Source organism: Miscanthus floridulus, chromosome 9 (genome assembly GCF_019320115.1).
Source record: "Miscanthus floridulus cultivar M001 chromosome 9, ASM1932011v1, whole genome shotgun sequence".
NCBI lineage: Eukaryota > Viridiplantae > Streptophyta > Magnoliopsida > Poales > Poaceae > Miscanthus > Miscanthus floridulus.
Window position 1 is genome coordinate 105,626,283 of NC_089588.1, and position 18,703 is coordinate 105,644,985.

General features: G+C 49.4%; 3 protein-coding genes across 9 annotated transcripts; 1 reads left to right on the forward strand and 2 right to left on the reverse strand.

Annotated features, from left to right (window-relative positions):
* Nucleotides 1-950: 950 nt before the first annotated feature.
* LOC136480493 (uncharacterized) lies at nucleotides 951-5,532 on the reverse strand. Its single transcript, XM_066478020.1, has 8 exons — nucleotides 5,497-5,532; nucleotides 4,955-5,339; nucleotides 4,281-4,465; nucleotides 3,800-4,043; nucleotides 3,559-3,680; nucleotides 2,961-3,133; nucleotides 1,804-2,156; nucleotides 951-1,179 (listed from the first exon to the last, which is right to left on the reverse strand). Exons 1-6 carry the CDS (start codon nucleotides 5,530-5,532, stop codon nucleotides 3,074-3,076), a joined length of 1,032 nt encoding a protein of 343 aa, XP_066334117.1. The 3' UTR covers nucleotides 951-1,179; nucleotides 1,804-2,156; nucleotides 2,961-3,073.
* A 760-nt stretch (nucleotides 5,533-6,292) lies between these two features.
* On the reverse strand, nucleotides 6,293-12,231 carry LOC136482544 (lysine-rich arabinogalactan protein 19-like). Of its 7 annotated transcripts, XR_010765116.1 has the most exons (8): nucleotides 11,858-12,231; nucleotides 11,184-11,368; nucleotides 10,694-10,946; nucleotides 10,453-10,574; nucleotides 9,839-10,023; nucleotides 8,841-8,936; nucleotides 7,001-8,215; nucleotides 6,298-6,920 (listed from the first exon to the last, which is right to left on the reverse strand). XR_010765116.1 is itself a non-coding variant. In XM_066479754.1 (7 exons), exons 1-6 carry the CDS (start codon nucleotides 12,201-12,203, stop codon nucleotides 8,870-8,872), a joined length of 1,158 nt encoding a protein of 385 aa, XP_066335851.1. In that variant the 5' UTR covers nucleotides 12,204-12,231; the 3' UTR covers nucleotides 6,297-8,212; nucleotides 8,841-8,869. The 7 variants fall into 7 exon arrangements, 4 of the variants coding, with proteins under 4 accessions (XP_066335851.1, XP_066335850.1, XP_066335853.1 ...); XR_010765118.1 differs by having other exon boundaries at nucleotides 6,293-8,212; nucleotides 8,841-9,020; XR_010765117.1 differs by having other exon boundaries at nucleotides 6,293-8,215; nucleotides 8,841-9,020.
* Nucleotides 12,232-16,738: 4,507 nt separating this feature from the next.
* Nucleotides 16,739-18,484, forward strand: LOC136480494 (uncharacterized). Its single transcript, XM_066478021.1, has 3 exons — nucleotides 16,739-17,006; nucleotides 17,471-17,864; nucleotides 17,920-18,484. Exons 1-3 carry the CDS (start codon nucleotides 16,739-16,741, stop codon nucleotides 18,482-18,484), a joined length of 1,227 nt encoding a protein of 408 aa, XP_066334118.1.
* Nucleotides 18,485-18,703: the final 219 nt, after the last annotated feature.

The window sequence follows — 18,703 nt, forward strand, 5'->3', positions numbered from 1 at the left end:
AAGACTTCGTTAACAGCCTCCTGGGCCACCGCAGAATCGACCATCTCTGCTGCCATTAAGACTGATCAAAGCAACCTGTAGAATCGGATGTCCCCCATGCAAGAAAAAAAGAAAAATATTGCATACAGATATGAGTCAGGTTGTCCCTGTTCATCTGTCTAAAATCTATGATTGATGTTGTAATCTGCAAGTGCGGAGAGGAAATAAAAACCTGGCGCGGTTCACCAGTATTTTCATAGGTTTTGGTATGTGCTATGCTTCTATGATCGTTCATAGTGCAGCAAATAGTTGTGCTCAACCTGTTTCTGAACCTTGGAAACGGACAACCTTTTCAGGAGTATGTCTGCAATCCATCGATATGCTAAGAAGAGAGTTCTATTGCCTTCTTCACTTACATTTCAGAATGACATACCTCTGCATTACATCTTAGGATTTGTGTGTACACGTAGGGCTAGTTTTATCTAACTAATTTTTAGCCCTAATAGGAGTATGTCTGCAATCCATCGATGTGCTAACAAGAGAGTTCTATTACCTTCTTCACTTACATTTCAGAATGACATACCTCTGCATTACATCTTAGGATTTGTGTGTATGCGTAGGGCTAGTTTTTATCTAACTAATTTTTAGCCCTAATACGTTTAAATATGGAGGTAATAAGTCCTTAATTAGTTGTTAGCCAACTATACTTGGCCAACCGGGCTGCCCGGCACAGCACTGGCACGGGCACGGCCAGGCACAGTCAGGCATGGCAGATTAGCCGTTCCGTGCCTGATAGTGCCGCCGTTCCGGAATTGCGGCCCAGGCACGGCCCTATGGAGGATTAGCCGTGGCGTGCCGTGCCCATCGGCACGACGGCCCCCCGGGACCGTGTCGGCCCGTTGGGGAAGAAGATGTGTCGCCGGCCACGCTGGGGAAGATGCGCCGCCGCCGGCCACGCTGGGGAAGAAGATGCGACGCCACCGGCCACGTGCTCCTCCGTCGCTGCCGGCCTGTGCACTCCGTCACCACTGGTCGAGCGCCGCGCGCAGATGCGCCGCCACCGGCCGCGCACTGCTCTGCCGCCGCTGGTTGCCCACCGCTGCTGCAGATGCGCCAGCGCGCCGCCGCCCTGAGGCCCTCGGGGCATGGCCCCGCGACTGCGCGCACCTCCCGTCCCCTCCTGTCTTCGCATCGGCGCTGCTGAGGAAATGAGTGGGGGGAGAGAGAGAGGAGGAAGTTAGGGTTTAGGTGAGGGAGGGATGCTTATATACTGGTCTCCAACGGCTCTGGTTCATCAGCTGCTCATCAACGGTGGAGAATAAACGGGCCATGTCGTGCCGGCCCATTATTCGTGCCGTGCCTGGGCCGGCACTGCGGGCCGACATGGCGGCCCAGGCAAGGCACTACGACCGGGCCGTGCCAGGCACAGGCACGAAGCGAGCCGAGCCGGGCCGTGCCTAGGCCGTGCTTCTTAGTGCCATGCCTGGGCCGGCCCATAGTGCTCGGGCCAAATGGCCAAATATATAGCCAACTAGCTAGTCAACCTCAACTAATTTGAACTAATTTTTAGACCCAAATAGTAACTAGCTCTAGCTCATCAAAACAGCCCCTTGCACACACTGGTTTCTCTTGAATTTACGCCTTCCCACTGGTGTCTATTATGCTAGTAATTAAAATAAGGTATACGGAGCAAGTGCTTAAATAGAAGTTTTCGTTCGTGCATACACTACACGTCAACAGCATCGCTGCAGGATATAGAATTTGTATGTGCGAAGGAGGTGCTTAACTCAAACCAGAAACGAGATCGAAGATGGAAGCACTAACCTCCTAGAACTCGAAGGTCTTGCGGCCAGTGTTTTAAAGGCGTCGCCTAGGCGTCCAGGCGTACCCAGCTCGCCTTGGGAAATAGTGGCGCCTTGTCGCCTAGGCGTCGCCTAGGCGCCGCCTAGGCGTCCGTACCAAGCACTCGCCTGGACGCCTAGCCGCCTTTAAAACATGGCTTGCGGCCGCCTAAGGTGTCCTGCTTGTGCTTGACTGCTCTCTGAGGATTGATGGAGAGCTAAATATTGCGACACCACTGATGATTAAGACAGCACATATCCTCAATTAGTTCGGGAGGCCCACAATACGTTTACCAACCCAAGCAAGTTGGCCGTGTAACCTATCCATATAAACAACTGGCAAATTAAAATATCACAGTTAGTCAGCAGCCACCTACTTAACTGGACAGTAGGAAACATGATAGGGAAATATGAACTACTCATCATTTCCATTTCTACGTTTTTTCTCCATTTTCACAAAGTGCCAAGAATTAATGTGGGAGAGAATCATGATTAGCATAGTCCCATGATGCCTATGACTAGTTTCAGGTCATCAGTTGAGTATTCTCATATGTAAATAAGCTTCTCGACTCTGATTAGAGAACGACAACAATATTTATTTTCGTTCTAAGTGCATCAGCAATAGTTTGGGAAATGAGAAACATAAAATCCTTCCGAAAAATATCAGATGCAATGTGGATTTCCCAACTATTCATTCATGAACTCTATAGTGCAGGTTCGCAGGCTCCATCCTTTGGGCCGGCGCGTTGATGCAGAAAACATCCCAGCCAAAACCAGTGGTGGAGGATAGAAAAAAGTTAAGGTATGGCAAACTCAGTGGCACAAAGAACGTCTAAATTCAAAATCATAACTATTAAAGCAGACTTATGAAAACAAAAATGCTTTGACACAACATTCAAGTGCCTATCCCCGAAAGACAAACGTGATTACGATAAATAATTCCATAACAAGTCATGGCCAAACATTCCTAAGTTTGATGAAAATTACATCATCCAAGGCTCATAAAATTAAAGCTGAAGGCCTGGTGCCTGAAAACAGGAATTGACAGGAAGAATTCAGTGCACAGGTATTGTGAATGTGCAGGTAGAGAAAGAGAAAAGCGGTAGCGATATAAATTGCAGAGGGGCTCAGACGGATGACCTGGTCTCCGATGAAGTGGACGTGAGGCCGGCCTTGGGCTTAAACTTGCAAACGGCGCAGCGGCGAGCAGCCCGTCCCGTGTCGACATCGCGGGCTTCTGCGGCGGCCCGTTTTCAGCCGCGTACGCATGCGGCGTTTGTCGCGGCGGCCGCAATCCCGTTTGTCGCTGATGCCTTGCATGGAAATGAGAATAGTGACTGGTTGTGTACGTGTGTGTTCATTTTCTTATTTACTTCACGAATTTTTTTAGTGATCCATATGTTAGCTAAAAAATAAACGTAAGTTACACAAAATACTATGTATCGTTAGGAATATGTGATTGGGTTTTTTTTTACATTTTTTCACCATTCGTGAGTTATCATAAAAACATGCCAGTTAGCATCTATCAGCATACAGATGAAAATCATAAGCTGACTGCTGCTGTCACTGCCTCGCCGTAAGCTCTGAACAAGAAATCTGAGCTGGCTGCTGCTGCTGACTGCTAAACAAGAGCATACTGCATTAAATTCATTTGATACAACATCTGATTCATTCTAGTTTTACCCTCACAATTACGCATATGTCTAAGGCAAGCACTTGTACCAACATCACGGTTTACCTTGAATAACTTATGGCAGTGTAAGCACCAAGCTTCAGCCACAGTTTCACCGTCATCTATTGCCTCAAAATCTTCCCATATCTCAGATGTAAGTTTGCGCCTTTTAATCCGATGTGGAGATCCTAATGGTTGGCATGGAAAACATATTATTAGATAACAGTAACTACAGCAGATGCAGCAGTAATAAAAACACTGATTAGAAGCATAAAAAGCAATACCAAAAGAGTGCATCATCACTTACCATGACCAAGATTGTTTCTTTTTTTCTCCAGAGCAGATGTTGGGGGCTGTGGTGAGGAGTTTGCCAATGTCGTAGATGGAGACATCAGCCTTGGGGATACCCTTAGCATCATCCTTATCCCTGTTGATCTTGCTGGAATGAGTGGCGACATTGGCCCTGCTGGTGACTTGAACCGTTTTGCTGGTTGTTCTTTTCGCTGTTTCACTCCGGATTGCTTCCGCTTAGCTGATGATGAGGAAACTTTCTGCATCACATGGGAACAAAATGTGAACTGCAGAACTAAAATAGCTATTACAGGACTGAAACTCAGAGAACACAAATAGCTATTACATAACACAGCAGTACAAATGACAGCACTGTTATTTCAACTAACTGCAAAATAAATGGAGACCCAACAAGACAGCAGAAATAGAGACGGCATGAGCTAGTGTTCTAATTGCAGTACGGCATCCAACAAGAAAAACTTCATATCAGAACTCACCTTTCTTCTCAATATAGTGGTGGTGGTAGTGCCACCAGGTGTTGATTCCATTGCAACTGCAGCAGGCTCGTCGGCTCGTGATGAACTGGGAACAGTAGCAGCAGGAGGAGGAGCCTCAGAGCTGAAGCTAAAAAGAATTCCAGCGCGTTCCCGATGCAGGTGAGGTACAACCGCAGCATATTGGCCTGCAAGAAGAGATGCTCATTAGCATTTTGCAAGAAGAGACGCTCATTAGCATTTTGTACTGTACTGTATGAGGCAATCACCACGGGACAGATTGGTGGTGGCAGGAGCAATTTGTTTTTGGCTAGACATTCTATTCAGTCACTGTATTTTCAGTCTTTTAACTAGGCCACTAAAATAAGTGGATGCTGCTTTTCCAGCAGAATCCACATCATGGATCAGTGGAAAATATATCTTTTGGTGTTGTTGCTTTCAGTTGCCATATGCTGTTTTCAGCAATAGTGCAACTGATTTGCAGTATCTCATTCCAGCTGATTGTGACTACAGCTTGATCCGATCTGCTTTGCATCTCAGCTTCGTACTACCGATAGCAATTGGTGACGGCCTTGAAAAGACATTGCTCGATAAAAGACACCCGCCCATCTACCCCAAATGAGAAAAACTTTACACGAGCGGACACAGAAAGGAGGGGAGGGAAGGGCTGGGCATACCTTGTGGGTGCTCATCGCCGGCGAAGGGCCCAACGGCGCCGGGGCGTAGGGCGGCAGTGGCGGAGTCGCCCGTGGCGATGGCCGCGGCAGGGGACGAGCCGCCCGTGGAGGTTGCGACGGCGGCGGCTGAGTCGCCTGTTGCGGCGGCGGCGGTGGCGCTCTTGGATACATCGCGGCGGGGCACGAGTCGCCCGTGAGTCCGTGACGGGTTGGAGCGGCGCCGTTGGGCTTGGTGTGTCCGCTCCCCATACCCGCTTCGGATAGATGGGCTGTTGATGCGTGCTCGCGGCGTGGTCTGGCCCAGCGGGCTGACGGCGTGGCCCGCGCCGTTTGCAATCGTACTTGGGCTGCATGTCGAGAGGCGGACGCTGTGTCGGAGCTGCTGCTAGCGTCGTGCAGTGTGTTGTATTTTCGCATGACACCGGCTCTGCACAGATCGCGGTTCGTCGGCTTCTACCCCTCCGCCCGTGCTGCTATGCGTGTGCGCCCAAAAGAACCCAGAAGCGTCGTCTGTGAGACCGTGAGTCCGTGACTCGGTTAACCTTGTCGAACGAGACGCATTGTTTGGTGTCCACCATCGAACTGGGGATGAACTGAAGGTTGGCCTCCTAGCCCGTTATATGAACGAAACATTCGGCCCACGACGAGTGAGTGATAGGCCCAGCAACGTTTCGGGAAAGGACATCAACATCTTCTTCCTTCTCTGTTTCTCGTCTTCTCGGCTCAGATCATCAGCCATGGCGGCCGGATATTCAAAACCTTCAAGATCGAAGAGCATGGGGCATCCGCAGACCTCGCCATACCGAGCCCTCCGCCCGTGGCCGGAACAAGAATGTTGGCATTACTTTATATATATCTACCAAAGTTTTCGAGTAAAAAAGTCTTTTTTTCCAAACAAAGCATCCACGTTAAATTATCTGATCATCTCATCGTGTTTCTTACAATATAATACAATCATGTATGTAGTAGGTTAATAACGGGAGCAATTCCACAACCTGCATTTACAGCGGGTTCCAAATCTAGTAGCGATAGTCACGGTGGTTCACCGTCGGCGGCTCATCTCTACTATAATAGACCAATCAAAATTACACTAGGTCCAAAAAAAAAAACGACCCCGCTGAGAGTCTATAACCATTGTGCACCTACAAAATTACACACAGAAATTCGTCTCCATTAAAGGGCTAATAAAACACCTAATCCAAATCCGATGACCACGATTGGATGTGGGATGTCAGGCTTGTCACCCCGCCTTCTCACCCCCGCACCCCCGCGCCCTCCTCACCCGCGCGCTTCCGCCCTCGTAGCATTGCCGGTCAGGTTTCGAATACTTCAATCACCGAATAAAAAAAAAGACCGACACTAGGGAGGACGCGAACAACTATCCTGCCGCTGGCAGTCTCCTCCGTGGGCTATCGCCTCCTCCACGCCGCCGTCGGCCGTCTCCTCCCGGAACAGGAAGAGAGCGGCGGTCGCCTCCTCCAGACGGCAACGCTCCTCACCACCAACTCCTCCCTTGCCCGCTCTGCCACACTCGATCTACGATAGGAGGGCAACGCTCCACACCGCTGCCGCTAGCGCGAGGCCGCGTGGCCCAGCGAGGCCGCCGCCGGTCGAGGTGCGAAGGAGATTGCGGGCGGCGGGGAGGAGAGCCGGCGCACAGATAGATCCTGCCCCGCCGCTGCCTCAGGTGCCCCTACCCGCCGCAGTTCCCTCAAGATCGGCCGCCATGGAGACCGATGACCATGGAGGGCGGAGGCCATCAAGGAAGCCCGCCGCTTCAAGTTCCTTCCGCCTGCACTTTATTTATTGCTTCTCTTCATTCCTCCGCCGAGTGGGATCCAACGTCAACCACGCCGAGTAGCGCGGAGCGGATGGGGCTGCGGCAAGAGCTCACTACCTTCGCCACGCCGGCGCCGGACGCTGCCAGCCCTGCAGGTATACATAGACCATATGTATCCTAGCTAGCCTGCATTGTCATGTGATTTATTTACGGCTTCATTCTTGGATTTACGTGTGTGTGTGACATGGGACAAAACCATGTAGTACCCCATATCCAAATTTGCTTGACGGCGAACTGGGCCTGCAACAGAGGAACCACCACCATCGGAGGGGAAGGGGACGAAGGAGCCTGATCTGACGAAGAGCAGGGTCGTTTAGGACATGGGCTCGCCAAGAGCTCTGCAATGAAGAGTTTAGTACAAGGAGTTGCAGTGGCAGAGTCCATGCAGCAGGAGCTGCGGTGGCGCCAGGATTCGACACCTCCGGTCCCGAGTCAACCTGGTTGCCTGGTTTCATAGTTTGACACGTGGGTCCCCCTACTACTGCATTTCTATCTAGGTCTTAGGACCAGCTTTCTCACTGGAAAGGAATTTTTCCTTTTCTCCGAAGCCAAAAGATTTTTATTAACAAGGTGAATACCCTGCGCTTGCTGTGCGATGTCAGAACAATATATTACGTAGCAGTTGGTCACAGTAGCTTCAGCCCTTGGTTCAAGAAAGTAACATGTAAGCAAGAACAAATGGCACGGCTATGAGTGAAGATAAAGATCAAAGGAAATATTCTATTTTGAGTTTCTGACATGCCTAAGCCTAGATACTAAGGCAATACTGCATATAGACTTGTTAGCGCCTGGACGTCCGATCTAGGGCGCTAACGTCCGGATAGTGCCGCACAGAGAGCGAGCAAGTGCAAAGCGGCGGGCCCGCACTGCCCCGAACGTCGCCCGCGGCACCAGCCGCTTCCCATGCGCATCCCATGTGTAACAACCTATCTACTTTTAAAACATTTAGATGCAATAGTTGCAACATATAAAACAAGACTGATGAAACACTTGAAACAAGCATTTGAAACACTTACGAAAACGCCTGAAACACTTGAATACCATTGCAAATATATGCAAAATCCAGATGAAACACTTTCAAACATACGTATGAAACACCTGAAAACACTTGACACATATGCTTGTAACATGCCGGCCCTCTAGGGAAGAAGATGCGCCGCCGGCCACGCTGGGGAAGAAGATGCGCCGCCGCAGGCCAAGCTGGGGAAGAGGATGCGCCGCCACCGGCCACGTGCTCCTCCGACGCTGCCGGCCTGTGCACTCCTCCGTCACCACTAGTCAAGCGCCGCGCGCTGCTCTGCCGCCGCTGGTTGCCCACCGCTGCTGCAGATGCGCCGGCGCGCCGCTGCCCTAAGGCCCTCGGGGCATGGCCCCGCGACTGCGCGCACCTCCCGTCCCCTCCTGTCTTCACGTCGGCGCTGCTGAGGAAATGAGTGGGGGGAGAGAGAGAGAGGAGGAAGTTAGGGTTTAGGTGAGGGAGGGATGCTTATATACTGGTATCCAACGACTCTGGTTCATCAGCTGCTCATCAACGGTGGAGAATAAACGGGCCATGTCGTGCCGGCCCATTATTCGTGCCGTGCCTGGGCCGGCACTGCGGGCTGACATGGCGGCCCAGGCACGGCAATACGACCGGGCCGTGCCAGGCACAGGCACGAAGCGAGCCGAGCTGGACCGTGCCTAGGCCGTACTTCTTAGTGCCGTGCCTGGGCCGGCCCATAGTGCTCGGTCCAAATGGCCAAATATATAGCCAACTAGCTAGTCAACCTCAACTAATTTGAACTAATTTTTAGACCCAAATAGTAACTAGCTCTAGCTCATCAAAACAGGCCCTTGCACACACTGGTTTCTCTTGAATTTACGCCTTCCCACTGGTGTCTATTATGCTAGTAATTCAAATAAGGTAACGGAGCAGGTGCTTAAATAGAAGTTTTCGTTCTTGCATACACTACACGTCAACAGCATCGCTGCAGGATATAGAATTTGTATGTGCGAAGGAGGTGCTTAACTCAAACCAGAAACGAGATCGAAGATAGAAGCACTAACCTCCTAGAACTCGAAGGTCTTGCGGCCGCCTAAGGTGTCCTGCTTGTGCTTGACTGCTCTCTGAGGATTGATGGAGAGCTAAATATTGCGGCACCACTGATGATTAAGACAGCACATATCCTCAATTAGTTCGGGAGGCCCACAATACGTTTACCAACCCAAGCAAGTTGGCCGTGTAACCTATCCTTATAAACAACCGGCAAATTAAAATATCACGGTTAGTCAGCAGCCACCTACTTAACTGGACAGTAGGAAACATGATAGGGAAATATGAACTACTCATCTATTCCATTTCTACGTTTTTTCTCCATTTTCATGAAGTGCCAAGAATTAATGTGGGAGAGAATCATGATTAGCATAGTCCCATGATGCCTATGACTAGTTTCAGGTCATCAGTTGAGTATTCTCATGTAAATAAGCTTCTCGACTCTGATTAGAGAACGACAACAATATTTATTTTCGTTCTAAGTGCATCAGCAATAGTTTGGGAAATGAGAAACATAAAATCCTTCCGAAAAATATCAGATGCAATGTGGATTTCCCAACTATTCATTCATGAACTCTATAGTGCAGGTTCGCAGGCTCCATCCTTTGGGCCGGCGCGTTGATGCAGAAAACATCCCAGCCGGAACCAGTGGTGGAGGATAGAAAAAAGTTATGGTATGGCGAACTCGGTGGCACAAAGAACGTCTAAATTCAAAATCATAACTATTAAAGCAGACTTATGAAAACAAAAATGTTTTGACACAACATTCAAGTGCCTATCCCCGAAAGACAAACGTGATTACGATAAATAATTCCATAACAAGTCATGGCCAAACATTCCTAAGTTTGATGAAAATTACATCATCCAAGGCTCATAAAATTAAAGCTGAAGGCCTGGTGCCCGAAAACAGGAATTGACAGGAAGAATTCAGTGCACAGGTATTGTGAATGTCCAGGTAGAGAAAGAGAAAAGCGGTAGCGATATAAATTGCAGGGGGGCTCAGACGGATGACCTGGTCTCCGGTGAAGTGGACGTGAGGCCGGCCTTGGGCTTAAACTTGCAAACGGCGCGGTGGCGAGCAGCCCGTCCCGTGTCCGCAAGCGCCGCATCGTCGTTCGCGGGCTTCTGCAGCGGCCCGTTTTCAGCCGCGTACGCATGTGGCGTTTGTCGCGGCGGCCGCAATCCCGTTTGTCGCTGCTGCCTTGCATGGAAATGAGAATACTGACTGGTTGTGTACGTGTGTGTTCATTTTCTTATTTACTTCACGAATTTTTTTAGTGATCCATATGTTAGCTAAAAAATATACGTAAGTTACACAAAATACTATGTATCGTTAGGAATATGTGATTGATTTTTTTTTATATTTTTTCACCATTCATGAGTTATCATAAAAACATGCAAGTTAGCATCTATCAGCATACAGATGAAAAATCATAAGCTGACTGCTGCTGTCACTGCCTCGCCGTAAGCTCTGAACAAGAAGTCTGAGCTGGCTGCTGCTGCTGACTGCTAAACAAGAGCATACTGCATTAAATTCATTTGATACAACATCTGATTCATTCTAGTTTTACCCTCACAATTACGCATATGTCTAAGGCAAGCACTTGTACCAACATCACGGTTTACCTTGAATAACTTATGGCAGTGTAAGCACCGAGCTTCAGCCACAGTTTCACCGTCATATATTGCCTCAAAATCTTCCCATATCTCAGATGTAAGTTTGCACCTTTTAATCCGATGTGGAGATCCTAATGGTTGGCATGGAAAACATATTATTAGATAACAGTAACTACAGCAGATGCAGCAGTAATAAAAACACTGATTAGAAGCATAAAAAGCAATACCAAAAGAGTGCATCATCACTTACGATGACCAAGATTGTTTCTTTTTTTCTCCAGAGCAGATGTTGGGGGCTGTGGTGAGGAGTTTGCCAATGTCGTAGATGGAGACATCAGCCTTGGGGATACCCTTGGGGATGATAGCATCATCCTTATCCCTGTTGATCTTGCTGGAATGAGTGGCGACATTGGCCCTGCTGGTGACTTCAACCGTTTTGCTGGTTGTTCTTTTCGCTGTTTCACTCTGGATTGCTTCCGCTTAGCTGATGATGAGGAAACTTTCTGCATCACATGGGAACAAAATGTGAACTGCAGAACTAAAATAGCTATTACAGGACTGAAACTCAGAGAACACAAATAGCTATTACATAACACAGCAGTACAAATGACAGCACTGTTATTTCAACTAACTGCAAAATAAATGGAGACCCAACAAGACAGCAGAAATAGAGACAGCATGAGCTAGTGTTCTAATTGCAGTACGGCATCCAACAAGAAAAACTTCATATCAGAACTCACCTTTCTTCTCAATATAGTGGTGGTGGTAGTGCCACCAGGTGTTGATTCCATTGCAACTGCAGCAGGCTCGTCGGCTCGTGATGAGCTGGGAACAGTGGCAGCAGGAGGAGGAGCCTCAGAGCTGAAGCTAAAAAGAATTCCAGCGCGTTCCGGATGCAGGTGAGGTACTACCGCAGCATATTGGCCTGCAAGAAGAGATGCTCATTAGCATTTTGCAAGAAGAGACGCTCATTAGCATTTTGTACTGTACTGTATGAGGCAATCACCACGGGACAGATTGGTGGTGGCAGGAGCAATTTGTTTTTGGCTAGACATTCTATTCAGTCACTGTATTTTCAGTCTTTTCACTAGGCCACTAAAATAAGTGGATGCTGCTTTTCCAGCAGAAAACAAATCATGGATCAATGGAAAATATATCTTTTGGTGTTGTTGCTTTCAGTTGCCATATGCTGTTTTCAGCAATAGTGCAACTGATTTGCAGTATCTCATTCCAGCTGATTGTGACTACAGCTTGATCCGATCTGCTTTGCATCTCAGCTTCGTACTACCGATAGCAATTGGTGACGGACTTGAAAAGACATTGCTCGATAAAAGACACCCGCCCATCTACCTCAAATGAGAAAAACTTTACACGAGCGGACACAGAAAGGAGGGGAGGGAAGGGCTGGGCATACCTGGTGGGTGCTCGTCGCCGGCGAAGGGCCCAACGGCGCCGGGGCGTAGGGCGGGCGCGGCGGGGGGCGATGGCGGCAGTGGCGGAGTCGCCCGTGGCGATGGCCGCGGAAGGGGACGAGCCGCCCGTGGAGGTTGCGACGGCGGCGGCTGAGTCGCCTGTTGCGGCGGCGGCGGTGGCGCTCTTGGATACATCGCGGCGGGGCACGAGTCGCCCGTTGGGCTTGGTGTGTCCGCTCCCCATACCCGCTTCGGATAGATGGGCTGTTGATGCGTGCTCGCGGCGTGGTCTGGCCCAGCGGGCTGACGGCGTGGCCCGCGCCGTTTGCAATCGTACTTGGGCTGCATGTCGAGAGGCGGACGCTGTGTCGGAGCTGCTGCTAGCGTCGTGCAGTGTGTTGTATTTTCGCATGACACCGGCTCTGCACAGATCGCGGTTCGTCGGCTTGTAGCCCACCATCGAACTGGGGACGAACTGAAGGTTGGCCTCCTAGCCCGTTATATGAACGAAACATTTGGCCTCCTAGCCCAGCAACGCTTCGGGAAAGGACATCAAACATCTTCTTCCTTCTCTGTTTCTCGTCTTCTCGGCTCAGGTACCAAACGTAGGTAAAATTTTTGACGAAATGCCACTATAGCATTTTTGTTGTTATTTAGCAATTAGTGTTCAATCATAGTCTAATTAAGCTTAAAAGATTCGTCTCGTGAATTTCGTCTAAACTGTGTAATTAGTTTTTTTTATTTATATTTAATGCTTCATGCATGCGTCAAAGATTCGATGTAACGGAGAATCTTAAAAAATTTGGCATTTTGAGGTGGAACTAAACAGGGCCTCAGATCATCAGCCATGGCGGCCAGATATTCAAAACCTTCAAGATCGAAGAGCATGGGGCATCCGCAGACCTCGCCATACCGAGCCCTCCGCCCGTGGCCGGAACAAGAATGTTGGCATTACTTTATATATATCTACCAAAGTTTTGGAGTAAAAAAGTCATTTTTTGTACCAAAGTTTTGGAGTAAAAAAGTCTTTTTTTTCCAAACAAAGCATCCACGTTAAATTATCTGATCATCTCATCGTGTTTCTTACAATATAATAGAATCATGTATGTAGTAGGATAATAACGGGAGCAACTTCACAACCTGCATTTACAGCGGGGCCTTGTTTAGATTGGGGTTAGGAATCAGTATTTGGTACTGTAGCACTTTCGTTTGTATTTGACAATTATTGTCCAATCATGGCCTAACTAGGCTCAAAAGATTCGTCTCGTAATTTACAATCAAACTGTGTAATTAGTTATTTTTTTTATCTACATTTAATACTCCATGCATGTGTTCAAAGATTTGATGTGATGAAGAGAGAGTGAAAAAACTTGCAATCTAAACAAGGCCCAGGTTCCAAATCTAGTAGCGATAGTCATGGTGTTTCACGGTCGTCGGCTCATCTCTACTATAATGGATCAATCAAAATTAAACTATGTCCCTTAAAAAATAACCCCTGCTGAGAGCCTATAACCATGTGCATCTATAAAATTATATAAAGGAATTCGTCTCCATTAAAATTAAGGGCTAATAAAACATCTAACCAAAATCCGATGGCTTTGGGAAGTCAGGTTACCCCGCCTTCTCACCCCCGCGTCCTCCTCACACCCACGTCGCCGGTCAGGTTTCGAATACTTCCATCACCGAATAAAAAAAAGACCGACACTAGGGAGGACACGAACAACTATCCCACCGCCGGCCGTCTCCTCCATAGGCGGAGCTAGCTAGGTGGCACGTTGTGCCATGGACCACCATAGAATATGGATTAATATTAAAACTACAGTACATGTGTTCTATAATATACTGGTCTCCTCCGTGGCCTATCGCCTCCTCCACGCCGCTGCTGGCCGTCTCCTCCCGGAACAGGATGAGAGCGGCGGTCGCCTCCTCCCGACGGCAACGCTCCTCACCGCCAACCCCTCCCTCGCCCACTCTGCCACACTCGATCTACGATAGGAGGGCAACGCTCCACACCGCTGCAGCTAGGTGAGCCCGCGTGGCCGAGCGGGGCCGCCGCCGACCGAGGCGCGAAGGATATTGCGGGCGGCGGTGAGGAGAGCCGGCGCACAGATAGATCCTACCCGGCCGCTGCCTCAGGTGCCCTTGCCCGCCGCAGTACCCTCGAGATCGGCCGCCATGGAGACCGATGACCATGGAGGACCGAGGCCATCGAGGAAGCCCGCCGCTTCAAGTTCCTTCCGCCTGCACTTTATTTATTGCTTCTCTTCATTCCTCCGCCGAGTGGGATCCAACGTCAACCACGCCGAGGCGCACGGATGCGGCTGCGGCAAGAGCTCACTTCCTTCGCCGCGCCGGCGCCGGACCGCCGCCAGCCCTGCAGGTATACATAGACCATATGTATCCTAGCTAGCCTGCATTGTCATGTGATTTATTTACGGCTTCATTCTTGGATTTACGTGTGTGTGTGTGTGACATGGGACAAACCGTGTAGTACCCCGTATCCAAATTTGCTTGACGGCGGCCTGGGCCTGCAACAGAGGAACCACCACCATCGGAGGGGAAGGGGACGAAGGAGCCTGATCTGACGAAGAGCAGGGTCGTTCAGGACATGGGCTCGCCAAGAGCTCTGCAATGAAGAGTTTAGCACAAGGAGTTGCAGTGGCAGAGTCCATGCAGCAGGAGTTGCGGTGGCGCCAGGATTCGACACCTCCGGGTTGCCTGGTTTCATAGTTTGACACGTGGGTTCCCCTACTACTGCATTTCTATCTAGGTCTTAGGACCAGCTTTCTCACTGGAAAGGATTTTTTTTTCCTTTTTTCCGAAGCCAAAAGATTTTTATTAACAAGGTGAATACCCTGGGCTTGCTGTGCGATGTCAGAACAATATATTACGTAGCAGTTGGTCACAGTAGCTTCAGCCCTTGGTTCAAGAAAGTTACATGTAAGCAAGAACAAATGGCATGGCTATGAGTAAAGATAAAGATCAAAGGAAATATTCTATTTTGAGTTTTTGACATGCCTAAGCCTAGATACTAAGGCAATACTACATATATACTTGTTAGCGCCTGGACGTCCGATCTAGGGCGCTAACGTCTGGATAGTGCCGCACAGAGAGCGAGCAAGCGCAAAGCGGCGGGCCCGCGCTGCCCCGAACGTCGCCCGCGACACCAGCCGCTTCCCATGCGCATCACATGTGTAACACCCTATCTACTTTTAAAACATTTAGATGCAATAGTTGCAACATACAAAAGAAGACTGGTGAAACACTTGAAATAAGCATCTGAAACATTTATGAAAACGCCTGAAAACACTTGAATACCATTGCAAATATATGCAAAATCCAGATGAAACACCTGAAAACACTTGATACATATGCTTGTAACATGCATGTATATGCAACATCCATATCCACTTTTGCAACATCCAGATAAAACACTTGCAACATACGTCTAGAACAGATGAAATATTTGGAACATACGTGTATAGCCATTGCAACATGTGCAACATCCCGATCTACTTTTGCAACATGATATACAACACTTGCTACATACCTATAAAACATTTGAAACACTTGAAACATACTCTTGCAACATGTGCTTTCAGCGTAACATCTACTTGCTACTTGGATGAATGGAGGCTCGTCGATGCGGAGCTCGACGTTGGCATGGAGCTCGCCGCTCCGGTGGAGAAGGCAGCGGTGGGTCGCTCTGGTAGAGAAGGCAGCGGGCCGCTAGGCGGAGTGGGGTGCACGCTGGAGAAGGCCACGGCGGGTCGCTTCAGTGGATGAGGTAGGGCGCGGTAGTGACGATGACGCAGAGGGTGGGTGGGGGTTGGAGCAGGAAGCTTGGATGGAAGGGGATCTATGGCGGCCCAGATTACGATGTGCCAGCACAAGCATGAGTGGACGCTGTGACGAGAGGCGGAGGGGCGGATGGTGCGGTGAACACAGCGACGGGTGGACTAGGGAAGTTATCGGTCACAGAGATGGGGGAGTAGGAGAGCAGAGCGGCTGCCCGTTGGGCCCGGTCCACTGTGCAGGCTCAGGAAGACAACGTTCAGCCGTCCGGACGCCCTATGCGAAGCATTTGCGATTCATTAAAGCCACATATATGTTTCTCTCCTTAATTTAGCATGTCTACTTCTCATCAATGGAATTCATATAAAGCTAAAACAAAAGAACCTTCTCAATAACGACCCAAGAAATGTTTATAACGAACTCAAAGACAAATAATTTATCAACGTGCATGGTAATAACTATTGATAAACATATGAATAAACATTTCATAGTAAAAAAAAGTGGCAAAATAAGTTTTTTTTTGTATGGGAAAGTTTAATGAAGTTATTAGTTGTGAAGGACTCGAAGCAACAAAGAAGAGAAGTACATCAAATTTTGAATTTTGAATTTTCGTAAGTGTGGTGCGCATGCACACACGAAGGGTTAGGAACGACCGTCGCCGACTCGCCAGGTGGCGCGACTGCGGCGGCGCCTCCCTCTCTCGACCTACGAGCTGCGGCAGAGCATCTGGGTGTGGTACAAACGATCCCGCCTTGTTTCTCTTCGGTTTCCCGTCGATAAGACTAATTTAGGATTCGCTCTTTAATTTAATATATATTATTTATATAGGTAGAGAAGAGTCTTGTTTTTAGTTGATCGAGTTCATCAGATTTGTTGCTATCGTTTGCCATCGAAGGTACAGAGATATGGCTTCATAGGATCAAGAAACCCCGGGGCGCAGCTCCCGGACGGCAATGGATCCCATCACCGACACCGCCGGTGAGTCCAGCTCTCCTGTCTTGTGTACTCTACACCCACAACGTGTCCCGTAGTCAGCGTCTCAGGGTCAGGAGAGCTTGTTTCTCGGAAGCGTCGTGCCGGCAGCCCGCATGCGCTTCTTGCAGGGGCGGAGCTCTCGGATGGAGATGGATCCCGTCGTCGACACCGCCGGTGAGTCCGTAGTCACAGCCACAGGAGACGACCGCAGCCCTCTTGCGGTTCTTGCGGGCGAGGCGCTCGACAAAAAGCGGCAGAGGACGACTAGCATCGACGACGCGGCGGCGGCGTCGCTGTGGGCGTTCATTCTGGCGGACATCCTAGGCGTCGTTCTCCGCATCCTGCCCTCCCTCGCCGACCGCGCCGCCGTGCGGTCCGTGTGTCGGCATTGGCGCGCCACAACGCACGGGCACATCCTGCCGCCGCCGCTACCACTGCTCGTGCTCCCCAGGTGCAGGTTCTTCAGCTTTTCCACCCAGGGGTCAGTCGCAAGGTTTTCATTATCGGAAATAAAAATTTATCGGAGGTCATGGATAAACAGGATAAGCAAGATATATCGGAAATATCGGACTAAATTCAAAAAAAATTCAAATTGTTTTAAAAAAATTTCGTAGAATTTGACTTGAAACTATTCCTAAGCTATTAAACATCACTTGTTCACCGATAAAAACAAGAATAAAACATTATAGTGTGGGACCGTCGCACGGCTGAATTTGGGTTGTCTGTGTGGGAGCAGGAAAGAAGGGAAAAATTTGGCCTATGTCAAATTTTATCGGACCCTGTGGATAGAAAGGAAATTTCGAAAATTTCGGTGAATATCGGCCGATAAAAAAAACCTTGGTCAGTCGTCGCCTTGCGCCGCGGGTGGATGCCTGAGGATGTGGCCACCGGCAATGTCGGCTGCGTGGGATCTTCCGAAGGGTGGCTTCTCGTGGCGAGACCCGGCGAAGATGGCACCGGCCGCGAGCGCTTCCTGGTGAACGCGTTCTCTCACGAAGTCGTCCGTCTGCCCCGCCTGCTTGCTCCCTGCTGCACCACCTCTGGTGAGCACCCCTGGACTGCCAACGATGACCCCAAGCTGTATTCAAGGTCACTCGACCACGTTGTGCTATCTGCTCCGCCTGGCTCGTCGACCAAGTGCATAGTGGCTGGCTTCTCCTACCGCAGGCCTGTGCCCGGGCTCTCAGATTGGCGCGGCTTGCCTGGGATTACGCTGTGGCAGCCAGGGATGAAGACCTGGTACGTCTACCAATCTGACTGGGTTGCCTGGTTGAGTGACCTTGTGTTCCACCAGGGGAAACTCTACATGCTCCACAGGTCCTGGCACACCGCACACCTTCCAATCACCATTGCTCCTCGCTTTTACACTCGGGGAAGATGAACATGGGGTCAATGTCTCTGGCCTTGAGCATCGAGTGACTATGCCGCCGTTCCCCCGTCCTGGCCCAGCGCACTGGGCAGCGAGGTGCAACTTGGTGCAATGGCGTGGCCGGCCGGTGGTGATAATAAGATATGTGGATTCTTACATATCGTTCTCCCATACTGAGAAGGTTGATGTGTTTGCATTGGACCTCAGCATAGACCCTTGTGGTGTCACTGAGATCCCCAGCTTCGATGGCGATTGTGTCTTTGTCGATCTATGCCGCTGCACTTCCTTTCCTGCCGGCTCGTATGAGGGTGTCCAAGGTGACTCTATCTACTTTATCGATAAGTATAAGAAGGACGACCAGCCTAGTTATGTGACAACTGTGTACAACATGAGAGATGGTACAGTGAAGCCCTTCACTGCTGAGTTATTGTCGGGTAACCCAGCAGAGGACAAGCTCGCGAGCCCAGTGTGGATGTTCCCTCCCGAATGAACTGCAGATTAAGTCTGATATATCTTACCTGGTGCTGTCACTTATTTAAATTTGCAGGATTCTCAGTTACAGTATGCCTCTAATATTTTGGAACCCCATTTAATTTTAGGGCACTTGTGTTTCTTTGAGTTCCTGTCCATATGATTTGGAGTCTTGCATAAATTTGTTGATAGTCATGGACTTTCAATATGCAACAATTGATGTCTTGCATCTGTGACC